Below are 19,307 nucleotides of genomic sequence, written 5' to 3' on the forward strand. Positions count from 1 at the left end.
AGACTACAAAAGTCATTCTCCAACTTACTAACCGTTCCATTAAAGTGCCTAGAGGTTTCATTGAGGATGTGTTGGTTAAAGTAGATGAGGTCTATTTTTCTAGTCCTTGACATGGAAACACCAACTAATGGGAAACCATAGTCGATTATCTTAGGATGCCCATACCTGGCCACGGCCAATGCATGTATCAACTGTAGATCAGGTGCAATGGACATTTCCTTTGGTAACAAGAAGCTCCATTTAAACATCTTCAATTCTTACTTAGGTCCCTAGCATGAGGAAGAGTGTTTCTTCATAGATGTCATAGATGAAGTAGTAACAAGCTGCATTCCAGCGATTTTAGCGGACGACCCATTGCAGTTGTATTAGACCTCCTTTGGCGATAATGATTTGGATGTTGAGGCTTACACTACTGAGGTCAACGCTTTATTAGATGCCCCTATTTCTTCAGATCATCCCTCTTGGACTGTCAAGTATGAGTTACTTCCTCCCCTGGCTGAAAAGCCAACATTGAGTTCAGTTGAGTCCCCATCGGTGTTGGAATTGAAACCATTGCCTAATTCATTGAAATATGCTTTCTTGGAATCAAATGAGATGCTACCTATCATCATTGCTTCTAATTTGGCATCTAATCAAGAAAGACAACTTGTTGGGCGTTCTCAAAGAACATAAGGCTATCATTGGGTGGTCTGTGGCAGATTTGAAATGAATTAGCTCATCGATTTGTATGCATCGTATCTATTGTGACAAGGTGCTAAGCCTTTCCGAGATGCGTAGAGGAGATTGAATCCTAATATGTGTGAAGTTGTCAAGAAAAGGTGGTGAAATGGTTAGATGCATGTATTATCTATCCCTTCTCAGATAGAAAGTGGGTGAGTCCTACTCAAGTTGTGCCAAAGAAATCTGGCTTCATTGTCGTGGAGAATGACCAGGGTGACATGGTCCCTACTCGCACAACCACAAGTTGGCGTGTATGCATTGATTATAGGAAATTGAATTCCGTCACCCGCAAGGATCACTTCCCATTGCCTTTTATTGATCAGATCCTTAAGAAATTAGCAGGCCAAAACCATTATTGTTTTCTAGATGGCTATTCAGGTTATAATCAGGTGCCTATTTGCCCTGAAGACCAAGAGAAAACAACTTTCACATGCCCTTATGGTACATTCGCTTTCAGACGGATGCCCTTTAAGTTGTGTAATGCACCCGGCACCTTCCAAAGATATATGATCTCAATTTTTTTTGACATGGCGGGGGAGTTTCTCGAAGTTTTCATGGATGACTTCTCTGTTTTTGGGTCCTCTTTTGATGATTGTCTCTCCAAATTGACTAGAGTTTTGCAATGTTGCATGGAGACAAATCTTTTCTTGAGTTGGGAGAAGAGCCATTTTACGGTTCAACAAGGATTGTTTTAGGCCCTATTGTTTCCTAGCGTTGAATAGAGGTTGACAGGACCAAGATTGACTTGATTTCTAAACTTCCACCTCCCACTTCGGTCAGTCAAGTCCATTCTTTTCTAGACCATGCAGGTTTCTATAGGCGCTTCATTAAGTACTTCAGCACTATATCTAGACCCATGTACCGTCTCCTTACCAAGGATGCTCATTTTGTCTTTGACGATGCTTGCCTTAACACCTTCCATACCCTTAGAGATGCTTTAACTGTAATGCCTATTATGCAGCCTCCTTACTGGTCCCTATCCTTTGAGATTATGTGTAATGCCTCTGACTATGTTGTTGGAGCAATTTTAGGTCAAAGAGTGAACAAGAAACCCATTGTCATATACTATGCTAGTAAGACTTTCTCTGAAGCTCAACTGAATTACACTACCACTGAGAAAGTTGCTAGCAGTAGTATTCTCTCTTGATAAGTTCTGGTCATATTTGTTAGGATCTAAGGTTGTGGTATTCACTGTTCAAGTCGCCCTTAGGCATTTGCTTGCTAAGAAAGATACCAAACCTAGGTTGATTAGATGGATTCTTCTACTTTAAGAGTTTGATTTAGAGATACGGGACAAAAATGGTTCCAAAAATGTGGTAGCAGATCATCTTTCTAGGATCCTACTTGAGTCCCCCGCAACCATTGAGTTGGTTAGAGAATCATTCTTTGATGAACAGTTCTTCCCCGTTTCCCATTCATGTACTCCTTGGCCATATTGTGAACTACTTAGTTGTTGGGAAGATACCTGTTGGATGGTCTAGGCAAGAGAAAGACCGCTTCTTTTCCCAGCTACGGTTCTATTTTTGGGAGGACCTATAGTTATTCAAATATTGCCCTGATATGAGTGGAGTAATGGGTCACCGAATATCCCCTCCGTTATTGGGAGTGAACAATAGGGATTCCATCAATATTCCAATTCATTCTAAAGTTGAGTTAGGCATTGGAGAACCAGAGGTGAAAGTCTTCATAGAAAAAATCATGTAAGCAAGGTAGTACAGACTTATACCATATAACTCAAAAGTATAAAAATCATAGATTATTGGGTGAAATATGCGGGTATAGTTTGATCGATTGATTTCTTGAGGTATACGTTTTGGGTTTGATTTTCCTTTGGGTCCTTATATTAAGCAGATCCTTAGATCAACCAAACCTGGGTGTGATTTAAATTACTTGTTGAGGGACAGTTATTGAGAATGGAACCTTGGCAGCTCAATCAAAACAAAAGAGTTCTGCCAATACGAGACGAAGGGACATGGAGTTTGTCGTGGACGATCAGGTATTTCTTCGGGTAACACCGACTAAAGGAGTGATGCAGTTAGGTATAAAGGGAAGTTGAGTCTGAGAATCATGACCAATGGCGTACTGATTGGCAGAAACCCATGACGATTCCACGTAACGACGTTGAGGAAGTACCTCACGGACCCTACTCATGTCTTGACTCAGGGACCACCTGAGCTTGCTGCCGCTATGACTTATAAAAAGAAACTCAAAGGGATTTCGAATGCAAAGAGCATGATCTCCACAACTGTACTACCCTATTATAAAGGTACTATGAAGTAATCACCTCGATTAAGGAACGTCTGGGTAACGAGAAGATGAAAAGCGATTGAAGCATCCTCCCCTATGCGGATCCCCAGACACATCAAATTTTGAGGACAAAATTTTTGTAAGGTGGGAGGTATGTTACACTCGTGCCCAAAAACCCAGGCTAATTTGAACTTTAGTTGTAAGATCCTAACCCGAACCCTAACCCAAATCCAATTGTTGATCAGGAACCCATGGTTATAGCCCCTCAGTACCTTGTGGAATATTAACTGGGTGTTTGAACGAGAAGAAAGGACCCCAAATGTGAACTTCCACATGCCGACAAGACGATGGATACCTCCCCCGTGCAATTGCAAGGTTCACCATCAACTTCACCATTCACGGTGAGCAACCCTGACCAGCTAATCCTAATTATATATTGGGTATTATGGACATATAAATTATGTGGGAGTGTGTTCATACGCGGAAGCACCGATACTCGGGGTATCCCAGTACAAAAACAACAAGGACAACACACACTGGTTGATGGCCTGGTCTACTACTTCATCGACCAGAGTTGCTGTCATAGCAAATCTCTGTCTCAGGAGTACGGGACCTGGTGTCTCGAGTCGGGGATCTCGTCGTCGTGTCTCAATTACCTTGTAAGACTGTTCCCCGACAATTTCTGGTACATAGGACGCACGTAATGACCCGTGTATGCGAAATCAGACATTTAATTCAATTTTTCATCATTTGACCCACATCCAAATAGATCCTAAATCTAATGCCATATAAACCAAACCTAAGCCTAAACCTATCTACACTGTTCCAATCGTTACAAGAAGGACAAGAAAAGGAGGAGAGGAAAGAAGAAAGAAAAAAAGGAGAAGAAGAAAGGATTGAAGTAGAAAGGGCTTAGGAAGAATCTCCACTCTCTCTTCCTTTGCTATCTCAATTCTGTTCCCCTCATTTGTATATTTTGAAATCTTGTTGTTTCCCCAATTATTTTGCTTGGATGGGAAAAATCTAATTTGGAATCCACTGATATACTTCCAAATTCCAAGATAGAACTCTAAACTAACCAATTCCTTCTTCTAATCTATTTCTAAACCTAAGGATAATTGAAATATCTGAAGTTAATCTATGAAATTAACAATTATCTCCAACTTGAATCGGTATAGTTAGGAATCCAAACCCCTTCATGCATGATCAATTCTACACAAATTTCACATCAAGGACTTTTCCTAGACTTTGAATTTTATACAGATTCTATTTTTGGTTTTGAACTATTCACCTATCATGTCTTTGTGGAATCAAATCCTAAATTGGAGTGATTGGGAACCAAATCCTTTCATGCATGTGCATCCCTATGCTAATTCCACATCATGAACTCTTCCTAGACCTTAGATTATGTTTAGATTCTTCTTTGAACTATGAATTTATCATCCAAACCTGTGCATGTTGGAATTGACATGATGAGATTTGATTTCTATGCATGCATGGCTCTACCCATCTTCAAATCATCACCTCTTCATTTCATTTGACCCAATTATGGTTCCAATCCTTGGATTAGATCAAATAAACATCAATCCATGATCCAATTGAAGAAATCCAAACTAAAACCCACCCAAAACCCCTATTTTCATTCTTAAAATTCTTACTGCAAAATCTCTGGCCGATGGCCTGATCAACTATTTCATCGGCTAGAGAATGCTACCACAACAAAAAATTATAACATTCTTACTATATCACTCTGGCTTATGGCCTGGTCGACTATGTCATTGACCTGAGTTACTATCAAATCCATATTAACTCTTAGTCCTAATTCAACCTAATCCTAAGGCAACCTTAGGACCCCACCTGCACTTGAACACCTTCTAACTCATGTGTATGGTTTCATAATCATAGGACATAGCTAAATTATCGTCAAAACCTATCGGCAAGTAGCTTGAGAACCAATCCAACTTCGCAATTGCAAGTACGACAAGGTAAGTGGGGATAGACATTGAATTTTTTTGAAGAATGTTTATTGCATTAGTTGCTTGATTAGGAAATGTGCATATGTATGAGTTTTTATGACGACCGAAATCCGGGATAAGGGTAAGAGTACAACCCTCGCGGGCGGTGATCTTACGATCGATTTCTTAACTTAGCATGTGTCCAAAAATTGGCTGAATTTTTTTTTTTAATTAGCATACAAGCATGCCACTTTTTCTAACTATGCGAAAGATTATCAAACAACATATCATCGAATAAATATATGTTTTCATTCAAATTTGGTGGCAATTCCAATTAATCATTATATGTTCATCCTACAAGCATAAGAGCTAACACAAAAGAAAATAAACAGTATCCAAGTCCAATTGTGCTACATCCAACCATTCAATCCAAATTCAATCAATAAAATATCCTAATATCTATTATTCAAATTTTCAAGTCTATCAAGCATCATAATAGCCATCTTGCTGCTCCTGGTCATCTGTGCAGTCTGTGCACTAATATGTTCTGTCATCTGTGTTTGAAAAATAAAGGGGTGAGCTCGACAGCCCAGCGAGACAAAACATAGATAATACATGCATTAATAGGCACAACTTATACATACAAACAATGTAAGAACTATGGTAAAAAAAACTAGATACATTAATGCAATTCTATTTGGTTCTATTGCATGTGCACATCTAATAAAGGTGAGGAACATGATCGTTGATCTGACGGCTGCCATTTCTTGTATTACCCGACTAAATACTACCGGACTCATTTCTCTTTTACCCCAACTGACCGGACCAGGTCTGGGATCAAGTACGCTCCCCTGTGGGAGGTCTAGATCCAATTCTGGTTCTGGAGGACAGTGTGCTCCCCTATGGGAGGTCTTATCCTCAACTCTGTTCTGGTGTCCTCATCTAGCAGCTAACCCCCTGCTGGAAAGGGGTGTAGTCTGGGTTCTAGGTCTAAATTCTAAATGTTTGATTCTAGGACCTTATGTCCAATTCTTCCTTATATTCTGAATGAGGTTCTATCACATGCCGTCATGGTATTTCATCACATCATACAATTCTAAACTCATGATACATACATGGCATATCACTCATATTAAAGCATAAAATAAAATCCAATGCTTGTAAACATCATAAACAATCACAAAACATTTGAAATATAAGAGATAATGGTTCACTCACATAACATAGTATAAGAGGCATATTAATCCATGTAAAATCCATGATTATACTCACCTTGGTACTTGAATAGAATTACACTTTTACCAAGTCCTTAGTTTCTCTCCCGTACAATGTACTATCCCTAGATATGCTCACCTATCACATCATATTAATCTTCTCAGATTCTGTCCCATTGTGTGCATAGTCACTTCCTAATGCCATAAATTTTAACACAAACATCCAATAGGTATAAAAATTATATAATATTAAATTAGACTTAAAATTCCACAATTCATAAGGACCCAGCTCCAGAATAAGCCTCCAAGGCCCTTCAAATCCAAGCCCAAACTAGGGTACTGACAGGAACTTTTTCTACTAAACAGAATGACCTTTGTGCACTAAAAATGCATTAATCAATCGTTAAAAATTATAATGGCTCTCAGATTTTTATGTTAAACTAGACTTATAAATACACAAATCATCAGAAGACATAAACATAATTTAAGATCTCTAAGTCTTCTAAAAAATTGACCACAACTCGGGTTCATAACTATAACAAAACCTGCACTCAGAATTGTGTATAGAGCAGTAAATATATAATTTGTCTATCTTAAAGAAATTAATTCAATCGGGTCGTTTTACAGGTGAAACTAGCCTTATAGGGCCACATTTCATCAGAAGGGGTCATTTTCAGATTTGACCCATAGGTAACCTGAAAATTAGTTACAAGGACAGATAAGTATGTTGGACAGAATTACATTAACCTCAATGTAATACCCAAAATACATGCACTTCCAGAATGGATTAGGGTCTTAAAATACATGCACATGAAGGTCTATCAGTCTATTTTGTAACCATATAAATTTAAAACCCTAGTCCTAAGCCGTTTATAAACTTTGATTTTTACAAAAATGGTGCACAGAAAAATCTGTGCAGAAAATACCAAGAATCACAGTCTCCTAAAGATTATCATCATTGCTAAAGACACAATACAAGGTCTTAGAATACGATCTTATAAAACTAATCTAGGTATATTATCTCTTACCCTAGGCAAAAATTAAATTAGGTTTAGAAGAACTTACACTTTGTATGTGCAGCCCCAAAATTACTTGACTCTCTGAGCTTTCACTTCTTCTATCTTTCTTCTCTTTCTCTTCTTCTTCTTTTCCTTTCTTTCCTTACTCCCACGATCTAGGTTTGGGGTTTCCTTGGAGTCCACCCTTATATTTCTATCTCCTCTTAAATGGTTACTCCTTTCCTCTTTCTTGTTTATCTCCAACTCACTCTCTCTCTTATCTTTAACTCTCTCTTCTTATCTCTTGTGAAGATTTGTTTCCTTTCGTGAGTCAAGTTTCTTTTATTTATTTATTTATTTGTATTTTCCTTATGTGCGATGACACTCCCTCTTTCCTTCCCTCTTGGTTGTTCCTAGTTTATCTCAATTTATCTTTAATTTCCCTTTGATTCCTAATTTATCTCTAATTTCCCTAAATCTCCCAATTGGACTTGCTTTCTTCCAAGTAATCCACCATATAGTCTACTCTCTCCTCTTTTTCTTTTTCTTTTTTATTATTTTATTATCATCATTGTTTATTCTTTTTTTTGCATCAAGTCACGAAATCTTAAGGTGAGGCCCATAAGAGGCTCCTTCCACCAAGCTGGTAGAACTTCTCTCCTTCTAAATTGAATTTACCTCAATTGGATAATAATTCTAAAATAAACAAAAATTATACTTAATGTGTTGCACACAAGAATTGAACCTTGTACCTCCCACAAAAAAAAGCAACTACACACCAATAAGCTATGACTACATGTATGTACATAAAAACCTAAAATTCTATAAAACATTACTTTTTGCATCAAAACACATTTAATAACAAATAATAAACTCTAATTAATCATATAGCATAATTATCATAATACCACTGGGATGAAATTACTATTTTACCCATAAGGTTGAGATTCAGGATTTCTGAAATCAGGGGTTTCATAGTTTTGTCTGTACATCTTGTTGGAAACTATTTTATTAAATTGTCTATATTATAATATGTGGATTATGGAATTGGATGGTTGTGATATGGTGATGCAGTGTGCTGGAAATGTGAATCTTTGCCATGTTAGAATAGATGCCATAGTTGACTTGAAAATGAGTGATATGTTGAGCCGTAGTATGGGATATGAGAATACTATACACCTCATACTATGCCATTTAGTCCGCATAAGGCTAGGAATGTCACTCCCTGGTGCTACAACCCTTACCAGTAGAGGTTTAGGTGTTGGATGATCATAGTCCCCTGTTATCTGAGGAGTGAGGTGATATGCCGGGATGGGGTTTAGGCTATGATTATCGGGATCTACCCATGAGGAGATATTTTTATACTACTGTTGGTGTGGGCTCTATACAACAAATGAGATTACGTCTCAATGAGGTTGGAAGGAATCGAGAATGTTTTTCGAGTTGTTGGTGTAGCACAGACTTAAAGACTTAGGCATTGTTGTTAGGCGAAAATAAGATTAAAATTGAATCTCATGCATACAGGATTTTGTTTGTGAATGCTTGTATGGTTTATCTTCCCTCGCTGGGCTCAACAGAGCTCACCCATCGAGAAAACTCCTTTTTTAGATGTTTTGCAAGTAAAGGTATACTTGTGCTGGGGAATGATGTTGATCTCGGAGGCACTATTGATGATGGGAACTTTACCTTCTGTTTCTTTTAACATTTTCCTTACAATCTTTTGATGGATTGAATATCCATTGTATATTGAAGCTTTGAAGCTAGGTTACATGCTTATTTTGAGAAATGTTTATATGTAGTAGTTGAATATGGGAAATGGGAAGAAGACAAAAGTAAATGAAATTTATATGTAAATACTAATTTTTAGCATACTCTAATCTATATAACTCTTCGTATTTTGATAATGTGGTGCTTGTGACTTGTAACTACTGCATTTGGATCCTAGAGGTATTTGAATACTCTGGGTAATCGGGTCACTAGCTGAATCCTCCAAGGGTGTGGGTTACGGGTGTGACACTTACCTTTTGTCACATTCTTGCTTGTGGTGGACACTTCAGTGGCAAGAAAACCGATACCAAGGTTTTACAGAGTGGTTTCGTTTGACTTGCACTTTTTAGAGATGCACATGAGTTTTGCCGCCATTGTATTCAATGTCAGAAAGTCAGAAATATGTCTTGTAGGGACATGCTACCCCTGAACCCGATTTTAGTTGTTGAGATTTTTTATGTGTGGGGTATCGACTTCATGGGCCCTTTTCCTTCATCGTTTGGGTTCGAGTACATACTTGTAGCAGTAGACTATATGTCTAAATGGATTGAAGCAGTGGCCACTAGGACCAATGATCATAAAGTGATAGTCAAGTTTGTGCAGAGTCACATTTTCAATCGATTTGGTATGAGCTTTTTTTTCTTTTCCTATTCAAATAAATTCTAAAAAGACGTTTAAGCATGCCAAAACCTCTTACCAAGAATCTAAGGTTTTAGTTTATGTCCCCGGGCTATAATTAGTGATGGTGGCTCTCATTTTAAGCACTGGAATTTTGGGGCATTGTGAAGAAGTACTCCATCACCCATAAAATTGCTACACCTTACCATCTGCAGATCTGTGGTCAAGTGGAAGTGTCCAATAGAGAGATCAAGCGCATTTTTGAGAAAACGGTTGGGCCTAATAGGAAAGATTGGTCTTTGAGATTTGATGATGCATTGTGGGCCTATTGTACTGCATACAAGACTCCTGTTGGCATGCTACTATACCGCTTAGTGTTTGGCAAAGCTTGCCACTTACCGGTTAAGAAGATCAATTTTGACTTGGCAGACGTAGGTGCCAATCGTTGTCTCCAAATCTCGGAGTTAGATGAATTGCGCAATGAAGCATATGAGTGCGGAAAAATTTACAAGGCTAGGACCAAAGCATTTCATGATAAACACATTGTCTGCAAGTCTTTTGAACCCAATCAGTGTGGCTTTTCAACTCTAAACTACACCTCTTTCCCGGTAAGCTGCGTTCTCGATGGGATGGTCCCTTTGTTGTCATCCAAGTGTCACCCCATAGTGCTATTACCGTTCAAAATCCACAAACTGGGCTCACTTTTACAGTTAATGGACAGTACTTAAGTCCTATGTGGACGGTATTACAGATAGGCAGGTCATTGTATCTGTTGACTTGATTGACCCGATTTATGAGTTTTCTTGAGTCCCACTCTTTGTTTGGCTAAAAACAATAAACTTAGCGCTTGTGGGAGGCAACCCACCATTTTACTTCAATTTTAGTTTTTCATAATTTTTTTAGGTAGACAGTAGACAGCTATGGCAGGCGTAGGTTGATGGTCGAACCGCTCCACATCACAAGGTTGTATTGCTCCTTCCATTTGTTTTTATTTGTTTCCCCTTGTTTTCTATTGCTATATATTGGGGACAATGTTGTTTAAGTTGAGGTGGGACAGCATTAACAACTCTGAAATTTTCAAATCCATGCTTAAGTCTTCACCTTTAGAGCACACAATGTTGTTGTCAAGAATCATAGCATGAGATTCTGGAGTTTGTTGATCACTTTAATAGTTAGTTAAACATAGAACACTGTTTTTTCCCTCATTGTTTGTTAATTCTTCACCTTTAGAGCAGACAATGTTGTTGTCAAGAATCGTAGCATGAGATTCTGGAGTTTGTTGATCACTTTAATAGTTATTTAAACATAGAACACTATTTTTTCTCTCATTGTCTGTTAAATTTTTTCACTTGAGATTTAAATTTCTCCTCTTTTGTGAATGCTAATGGTGATTCAGGTGTAACTATGCAAGCTTTTGAAAAAAAAAATAGAAAAAAAAGTATGTGACTTCCAACATACATCAATATTGAGTTTCGCATTAAACGGTTGGAATGTCTAAATTTTTTTTTTGCTCTTTAATCTAGTTTTGGCTTATAGCCTATTTGGCTCAAATAAGTAAGACCGAGGGGTGTTCTATACCTAATTCCTTAAAGCCAACTGGTTTGGGAGTGATTGGCCTAAAGCTCATTACAATAGCCATCTAGAAAGCTTAAGAGGTCAAGACATTGCACGGATTGGAGTAGTTTGTGCTGAAAAAAAAAAGGGAGAATAAAGCATGATAATGGTTGCATGTATAGTGGGTTTGTGTAGCGCTTGGTCATTATGGCTTAGCTTGAGATGAGTGGACTTGAGTGTTAAAGTGGAAGTTGGCTGACCATGGGAGAATTTCTTGTTCTTTGTTTAACTTTGTGTTAAAATTGGACTAGCATTCTAAGGGATCCATGTTATAGATTTATTGATAGAATATTATTTGCTTTGAAGTGGAAGAATTCAGTTGATTTCTTGAGACAGCAGAGTAGTTTGTGTTTTCTTTCACTTGAGGATGAGCAAAAGTGCAAGTTGGGGAGTGTGATCGTACCAACAATATTTATGAAAAGTGTTATTTAATTTATGTTTTTAATTTAATATTCTTGATTAAATTAATATCACTTTGTAATTTTCTATGATTGTAGGCAAATGATGGCAACCTGGATATTTGAGGTATATTGGCCTGAAGAAGGATTTACTTGATTTTGGGTTTAGGAATTATGGGGAAAGAAAATAAAGAAAGTAAATAAATTAAAGTTGAAGGGCAAAACGGAGATTTGAAGAGGGGAATTTAGTTTAGAAGAGAAGAGAAGAGAAGACGAGGGAACCATGTGCTGCCCACGACTCTCCCATCTCTCCTAATATCCCACTATGATTCACTCGCTCCAATCTTTTCGAAAACCTATTTTTTTTTCCCTAAAATCCACGATTCCCCTTTAAAAATTTCTTTCCTCCGTCTCTCATTCTCTCATGTTTTTTTTTTTGTTTTGTTTTTATTTTAGAATCGACAAGGGAAGGAGACAGTCATTACCGTTTCAGCAGCCATTACCATTTCAAAAGCCTCGTTGTCACCATTGCAGCCGCTCCAGCTCTCCACGTGCATTTCATCATCATGAAGAATAGTTACTGCCCCCTGTCAATTAGCCCCATGAGTGGCTATGTATCTTCTGTCTTTATGTGTTGATGAAGCATTGAACTTTGTTAATTAAATTATGATTTTTAGTACACTTGATTGCTTAATGTGTAGACCATTCCATGTGAATGGTTTTAATTTATTAATTTAATTTAAAAGATTTGTTTCTGTGATTAATATTTTTTATTCAAGTAATGGTTTTTATTGTGATTGTGGGGGTACCGATGATAATCTATATCTGATTGAACTAAGCGTATACGAAAGATGATAGTGATCGATACAATAGGCTATAACTACGATGAATTGCAATTATCATTTTGTGGTATCATTAAGCTTGTAGCTGTAATGAACCGAAGTGTGCATCAGTAATTAATTAATAAGGATCAATCTGGATTCGAAACCTAAAGACAGTCTTCTCTCATCGTTTTCTTCTTCATCGATTTAATTGTACATTAGTTCATAGTTTATTTTTAATTGCATTCTAGATAATTGTTTTCGAAATCACTTTACATCATTTTAAGTAACTTAGCCTTCCAATTCCCGGTGGATTCGATTATTTCTTACCACTGTTCTAACAATAATTTAGGGTTTAATTTGATATGTTAACGACATGATCAAACCTTAGGCCTTTAAGTATGCTTCCATTTTGATTTTTTAAATTTTATAATTTGATCCATCAAAATATGAACCCTTTCTGTGAACATTGTGATTGTTCTATGATACCATTTGCAACAACAATTCTGTACAAATCTGATCAACCTTAATACTCTAATTGAAGGGAACCACGACTTTGATACCAATTGTTGGTCCCAAACTAACATTGGGAGGGGGGGGGTCAATCAATGTCTTCCAATATTTTAGACCTTTGATCTGATTGCATTGCATGACATGATAACGATGAAATAACCTGTAACGATGATTGGCTGGTGTTGATTAATATTAGTAATCACAAACAATTCGTATGCACTCCCACTTTGCTACCACAATGTGGCTAGGCCTACCAAGTAGTCAACACCCACCCTGCAGAACACATACTCCAAAATCTACATCATAGACAAACCATAGATACACAAATTTATGTGGTTCAACAATGTGCCTACATCCAAACAGTAATGGCAGCTATAATTGCAGGGAGCTAGAACCCCCAATTTATATAGCTACGACTATGAGGGTGCTACAAATCTACCTTTAGACAACAACTGTCAAGGAGCTACAACCCCTTTGTGTCCAGTGCCCACTGGACACCCCAATTATAATTAAATAGACTATTACAATGTCCAAATAACGCTCAAACTAGGCTAGGCATTTTATCAAACATCTTGTCTATGCTCTAGTACATAAAGGTGGTAAGTACAAATAATATTACCTCCAACGAAGTTTGTCTTTCTTTTGTGCGGCTCGCATTTACCATGCTTCTTTACCATCGGAGCTTCAACCAAATTGTCACTTGGGATTGCTTGAAGCTTTACACAAACTTTAGGTTTGTTCCTATTCTTCTTGTTTTCTTCTCTTTTAATTCTCTCAAACCCAAACCCTTGATGGAGCTTGATGTACTTTAAGAATCCTTTCAATAGAGCACAATCGATGTTTAAAAGCTTGGAGATTGATTGATGTATCTTCAGGTTTTTTCTCTTCTTGTGCAAAAAAAAAAAAACTGACAATGAAGTTCCAAAAACTTCCTTAAATAGGCCAACAAAAGCCCTAATCCCGTGCATGGTCCAACCTCTTGGTTCAGACCGGTGCAAACTCACAGAATGACCTTTTGTCAATCCAGAAGGCATAACTTCCTTTGTAAAACTCCAACTGAACTGATTCGTTTTTAATATGAAAGAAGACTAAAAAGTATACAAATTTCATAGAAGCAAACTTCTTCAACTATGCTAAAAAATCAATCCAAAGTTGGTGAACTGAACAATCATGAGTTGAAACCATTACCTTGAATAACTTCAGGGGCGGAAGTCCGTCCTAAACCCATGAAAGTCTGTGGTATATGCATCTCAAGCACATTAGCTATTGACTTTCACGGAAGATTCCACAAAAGACCTCAGTATGACCCATGGAAGACCGTCAAAGTCAGAAACTAACAGATTTGCGTGTCTCCACAAAAATGACCATAACTTCCTCGTCCAAACTCCGAATGACCCCATTCTTTTTCCTGTGTACAAAGGACTTGAAGGGCTATAGTTTTTCATGAAGACAACAACAATCCATGTCAAATGCATGGATCCCAAAAATGGGTTTGAACCTGACAAATGTGAAAACTTTACTGTTTTCAACTAGCACGCCATGCTTAAAGATCATGTCATAACTTTCCACCCCGATATCAGATTGATATGAATTCCTAGAAAGATAATTCAAAGATCTTCACATTTCATGTTTCATGTTTTGAGCTCATCCACAATTTGACTAGAAGGCATCTCCAAAAAGTGCACGAGGTTATTGTTGTTGCAACACTCAAAGCTTTTTAGCACAATAAAACACATAACATTACTATGTGAAGGTTGTCACCAACATTACCAACAGTGACAACACATCAACATAAATTTATTAACACAGCAACTCAGCCTGATTCCAACTAAATGGGAGCGACTACATGGATCCTTGCAAAAATACAACAATGTCATTATTAACCCTCTTTATTGACAAAAATCTCACATTATCCTTTCCTAGTCCAATCAGAGGGTTAGATCTAGTGGATTAAGAGATTCTCTCTTCGACGTAGGTGGAGAAATTCATTCGTATAATGTATGTCCAGTGCCAATTCAGAAAACTCATATCACTCCAATGGTCAGTAATCCTAATGAACAAATCATCCCAACGCGTGTTTCTCCTTGGTGTCTTCAAACTTCATTTTTTTTTTAAATTTTGTGAACTCATATTATGAGGGGTTTGATAAGTCAAAAAAGTTATCGGTAACTGTCCTCCAAGCAGTCGATCAGTGCAGTATCAGTTTTTTGATTTGTTTTTGTTCAGTTCAAGATACTACATGTGGAAACCAAATCCGAATAAGAGCATGTGTTTCCAAACCAGAATCAAACAGAAATTGTTCATCGCTTTGGTTTTTTGTTCGTTCTTCATTCGGTGTTGACCGGATTTGTATTCGCTTTGGACCCTATTTTAGGTGTATGGGCAAACTTTTTACATCTTCACGATAAAAGAACCCTTGTTTGTTAGGGTCATAATCTACCAAACTTTTTCCAAACATAAAAATTGAAATAAAATTCATCACCCACATTAATTAAAACATTAACAATTAATAGAATTTATTCAATTCGAAAAAAGGGTAATTCAATTTGGTTCAGATGGTTTCAGCCCTAAAACAGAACCGAAAAGATTCCATGTTTTGAAACCAAAACCAGACCAATTTGTTTCGGTTCAATCAAATTTGGTTTCAATTCTCAACTGACACCCTTACTTCAGTGGTGCAAAGTGGTGGCCAAAATTGGATTATTACTTATTATGACAACATACACCATTGGGCTCAGATTGGGTCTAGTCGCGTTAAGATCAACTCAAGCCCAATCCAAGGTCCGAAAGGGCCAGTCCAACCTGAAACGATGACCAGCGGTTTTTCAATGCAAGGATCTTTTCAAAACAACTCATAAGCTGACCATAACTTCCTCATCCAAACTCCAAATGACCCCATTCTTTTTCCTATAATACATAGATTCTTTTCAGGTCCACTCTACATGGAAAATGAATGAACTACTAAACCAGATAAAAGGGTTTTTATGGAGATTGGCCAAAAATAATTCAATCAAAACCGCCTCACTTATTTAGGAAAATTTATGCATATGATACACAAGCCATCTGAGGTTCACTTTACATGGGAAAATGAATGAACTATGGATTCTCTCTTCAAATTTTTCTATAAGCCGATGAGGACCAAAATAAAAAAGAACCAGAAGAAATAAAGAGAGCAGAAGTCGAGAATGTACACTAGACTATACAAATTGGTATAGAGATGATGCTCCAATAACTGCCAGGTTGTTAGACAAAGCTTTGTTCATTACGATTTGTTATGGTAGCTGATCCTTCTTCCCATTTGAGATGGGTGTGCTTGAAACAGGGGGTCTAACAATGGCTGGTTGCAAAGGCGGAGCTGTAAGGGCATAAGTGAACCTGGATGAAGAATTCTCAATAAGACCCGCGACTCCAGCAGCAGCTGATTGAGCATTTGAAGGAAGGAAAAGGTCATGCCTCTGGTCCTTAAAAGCACCCCAAACCTGCAAAAAAGATAAGGCAACCAGAAATTAGACATAGGTTCCTACAGTTGCTGTTCAGTAACAATGCTGTTTCTAACCTTTGATTGATAATATTTTCCACTTTAAGAAACAGGTAGATCCAGAAATCAGGGTAAGAGCAAAATGAGAAACAAAATAAAATGCAAGACCAACTACTATAAAATACTCCTGCCCCCACAACAAATACAATGCAGTACCCCTTTGGTATGGTGAAATCCATTGGTATGGGATCCAGAAGGAACAGCCAATTAGATAAGCCTAATTTAAATCCAACTGATGACAACCAAAGAATCATGCCTGATTAAAAAGCTGTCAAACCAAGGTGATGGAAAACCTCAGGCCCTGAAGAACCAATAACATTCTGCCCTCACAACCCTCTGTCTACCTAGAGGGCAGAGACTCAGATGAGTAAACTTATCATCCAACTCTGAAACACAGCACTACTGAAGAGCCACCAAAACATCCCATGGTTAAGAGTGAAAATATCGTGCATATCAATGACATGTGCTTTAGACATATGCCACTATTTTCACATAAATATCCCTCAGATGCTTCACCACCCTTGTATCAGAAGCTCCAGAGAACTGTTTGCCAGATGCTCCTGGAATTCTCCTTCAAAATACACCGTATGACCAACACAAGTTGAAACTTTTGTGCTAGCTTTCAACTCTCTACAAGTAGCATAAAAGTCCAGATCTGACAGAGGTACAAATAGCCCCAGAAGGTGCCCAGCTGACTCAGACAAGAAATGCAACCAAATCACGACCACAGATTAGCATTGCATGCATAAATGTTGAACTGAGTAATCAAGACCTCACATACGGGCAAAGATCTGAGAGGTACCACTCTAACACATTCCCAGTGTCAAAAGTACCAACCATTTCATGGCAATTCCAAGCAATAAGGCTTTGACTTTGGGTGCTTTAGACTCCAAACCACTATGAGGAAATTGGATATCCCTGCAACACTACCTAATGTTCTGAAGAAACTGAGTGGTGAAAAATGCGTGGCATCTGGAATGGGCTTTCCGTGACAAGCTACCCTTGGATAGGAAGCAACAAACTCTGAAGCGAACGCAACATTCCTATTAGAAGATTTGCACTAGGTGTCTGACAACAAACCTCTTTTATATCATGGTTTACAATGCAAAAACCATGAATCTTCTTTCCCATGAAAATTACCGATATTTTTCCGAACTCATTTTGTTTTTCTTCCAGATATTAAACATTCAAAAACTCCTTTCTGTGGGCAAGCAACACCAGAAAATAATGTAAAACAATCTCACATATCCAAAAGATAACCTAAGCACTCATATCCATGCTAGTCCTTGGTGAAGTTCTAAGTTCTCATTAGCAGCTACAAGCATAAACTCTCGTAGGAATAAGTACTATGATAGCTTATAAATTTTGTCAAGCACGTACAAACCTTTTACATGTAATAAAAAAGAATGAGTAGATAACCAGTCAACATTTAGAGTTAATGAGAGCAGAAGAGATTTAAGAAATAAACATAGGTTAAACTTACATCAGACGAATTCAATATCTCAGAGACTTTAGTACAATAGGCTCCTTCAGTTGCAAATGCATGCAAAACCTGGACCAATGGATTCAAACATCAAGTACTATCTGATGTAAGGCTCAAAAGAAAATGTCTAAAATAATGTGTAAAATCATGCTGAACTAGCATGAAATGCCTGTTTTTCCCTTTTTCTTTATTGGAGCTAATATGATGGATTACCAGCAAAAACAAGCAAATAGCGTGTGCAGTGAAATGTAGTAAATAGTAATAGCATATATGCTACAACTGAATGTTAAATTGGTCTAATTATATAAAACTATAAAACAAAATCGGGAGCACTGTCCTGAATGTAGATTTGGCTATTTCTCAGCCCCACCTGCCAAACCATAATTTTCTGTCTGAGTTAGGGTCATGATTCTTCCAACCCATGTACAGGATAGATTTTCCTTTTACCAACTTGATTCGAACTTGAGTCAATCTCCTGGCCCCTGCCCCACCTTTTCTTTTCTTTCTTTCTGTGTTAGGGGAAGGATACCCATGGCCAGGTTCAGTTCAACATTCACTACCCTTATTCAAAACCGGGTTGGATCCCGGTTGACCTGACCAACTGCAATTACAGAGTTGATAGAACAAAGAAAAGAGGTTTCAAACCAACGAATAGGACAAGGCCAGCAATAATTCAGATAAATTGATTCCCCAAAACTTTATACTTTAAACAGTTTTAAATCAACACATCCATGAAATCTGTCAGAATTGAGTTGTCAAAAATATTTTAATACATAATTCAGAAATAGCAGAAAACCCTAATCTTTAACTTGATCCCCACATCTGAGACTCCTTTTATTGTCACCACGTTGTCTTAAATGCTCTACTCTTTTTTACCAAATTTGATAACTTCTCCCTTAAAAATAAATTCAAAATGAAAACTTGATCCTATTTTATTGAAAATGCTAAACAGTCCTCTAATTGGATAAAACTTCTTAGATGAACGTTAATCCAAAATTTACTTGAGCTAAATAACTAATTCCCCAATACAATACTCTAAATGACTGGACTGCCTGATGAACTAAAGAATATCAGAGTTAAGCGGCAACCAATTAAAACTAGTCCCACGACAATGGCCCACACTGAGAGGGGGTGAATCAGTGTATAAAACCTTTTCTTTAACGGCCCAATATACTTTGCAACTGACTACTGACACTGACAATATCAAACACACAGTCGCGTGCACTCCCACACTGCAACCACTATGTGGCCAGGCAAACCATGTAGTGCACACCCATCCTCCAGACAAAGGCACTTCCAATATACACACATGCACAACCACAACATAGAATATACGTGGTTCCCCAAGTTGCCTACATCCATGGAGCAACGCCCCAGTTGGGCTTTGTATTTTCTCAATACTCAACTACTTATGTCAGCTT

The 19,307-nt window shown here is 37.6% G+C and overlaps 1 protein-coding gene across 1 annotated transcript in view; it reads right to left on the reverse strand.

The window, feature by feature from the left end:
* Positions 1 to 15,819: 15,819 nt before the first annotated feature.
* LOC122672186 (dnaJ homolog subfamily C GRV2-like) overlaps positions 15,820 to 19,307 on the reverse strand; it is a 146,376-nt gene continuing 142,888 nt past the window's right edge. The window contains exons 22-23 of the mRNA XM_043869683.1: positions 17,887 to 17,955; positions 15,820 to 16,344 (exon numbers count right to left, since the gene is read on the reverse strand). Of these exons, the coding sequence (XP_043725618.1) occupies positions 16,138 to 16,344; positions 17,887 to 17,955 (276 nt within the window). The 3' untranslated portion in view covers positions 15,820 to 16,137. The remainder of the gene's footprint in view (positions 16,345 to 17,886; positions 17,956 to 19,307) is intronic.

The sequence above is a fragment of the Telopea speciosissima genome, chromosome 8 (assembly GCF_018873765.1).
Source record: "Telopea speciosissima isolate NSW1024214 ecotype Mountain lineage chromosome 8, Tspe_v1, whole genome shotgun sequence".
NCBI classification, from domain to species: domain Eukaryota; kingdom Viridiplantae; phylum Streptophyta; class Magnoliopsida; order Proteales; family Proteaceae; genus Telopea; species Telopea speciosissima.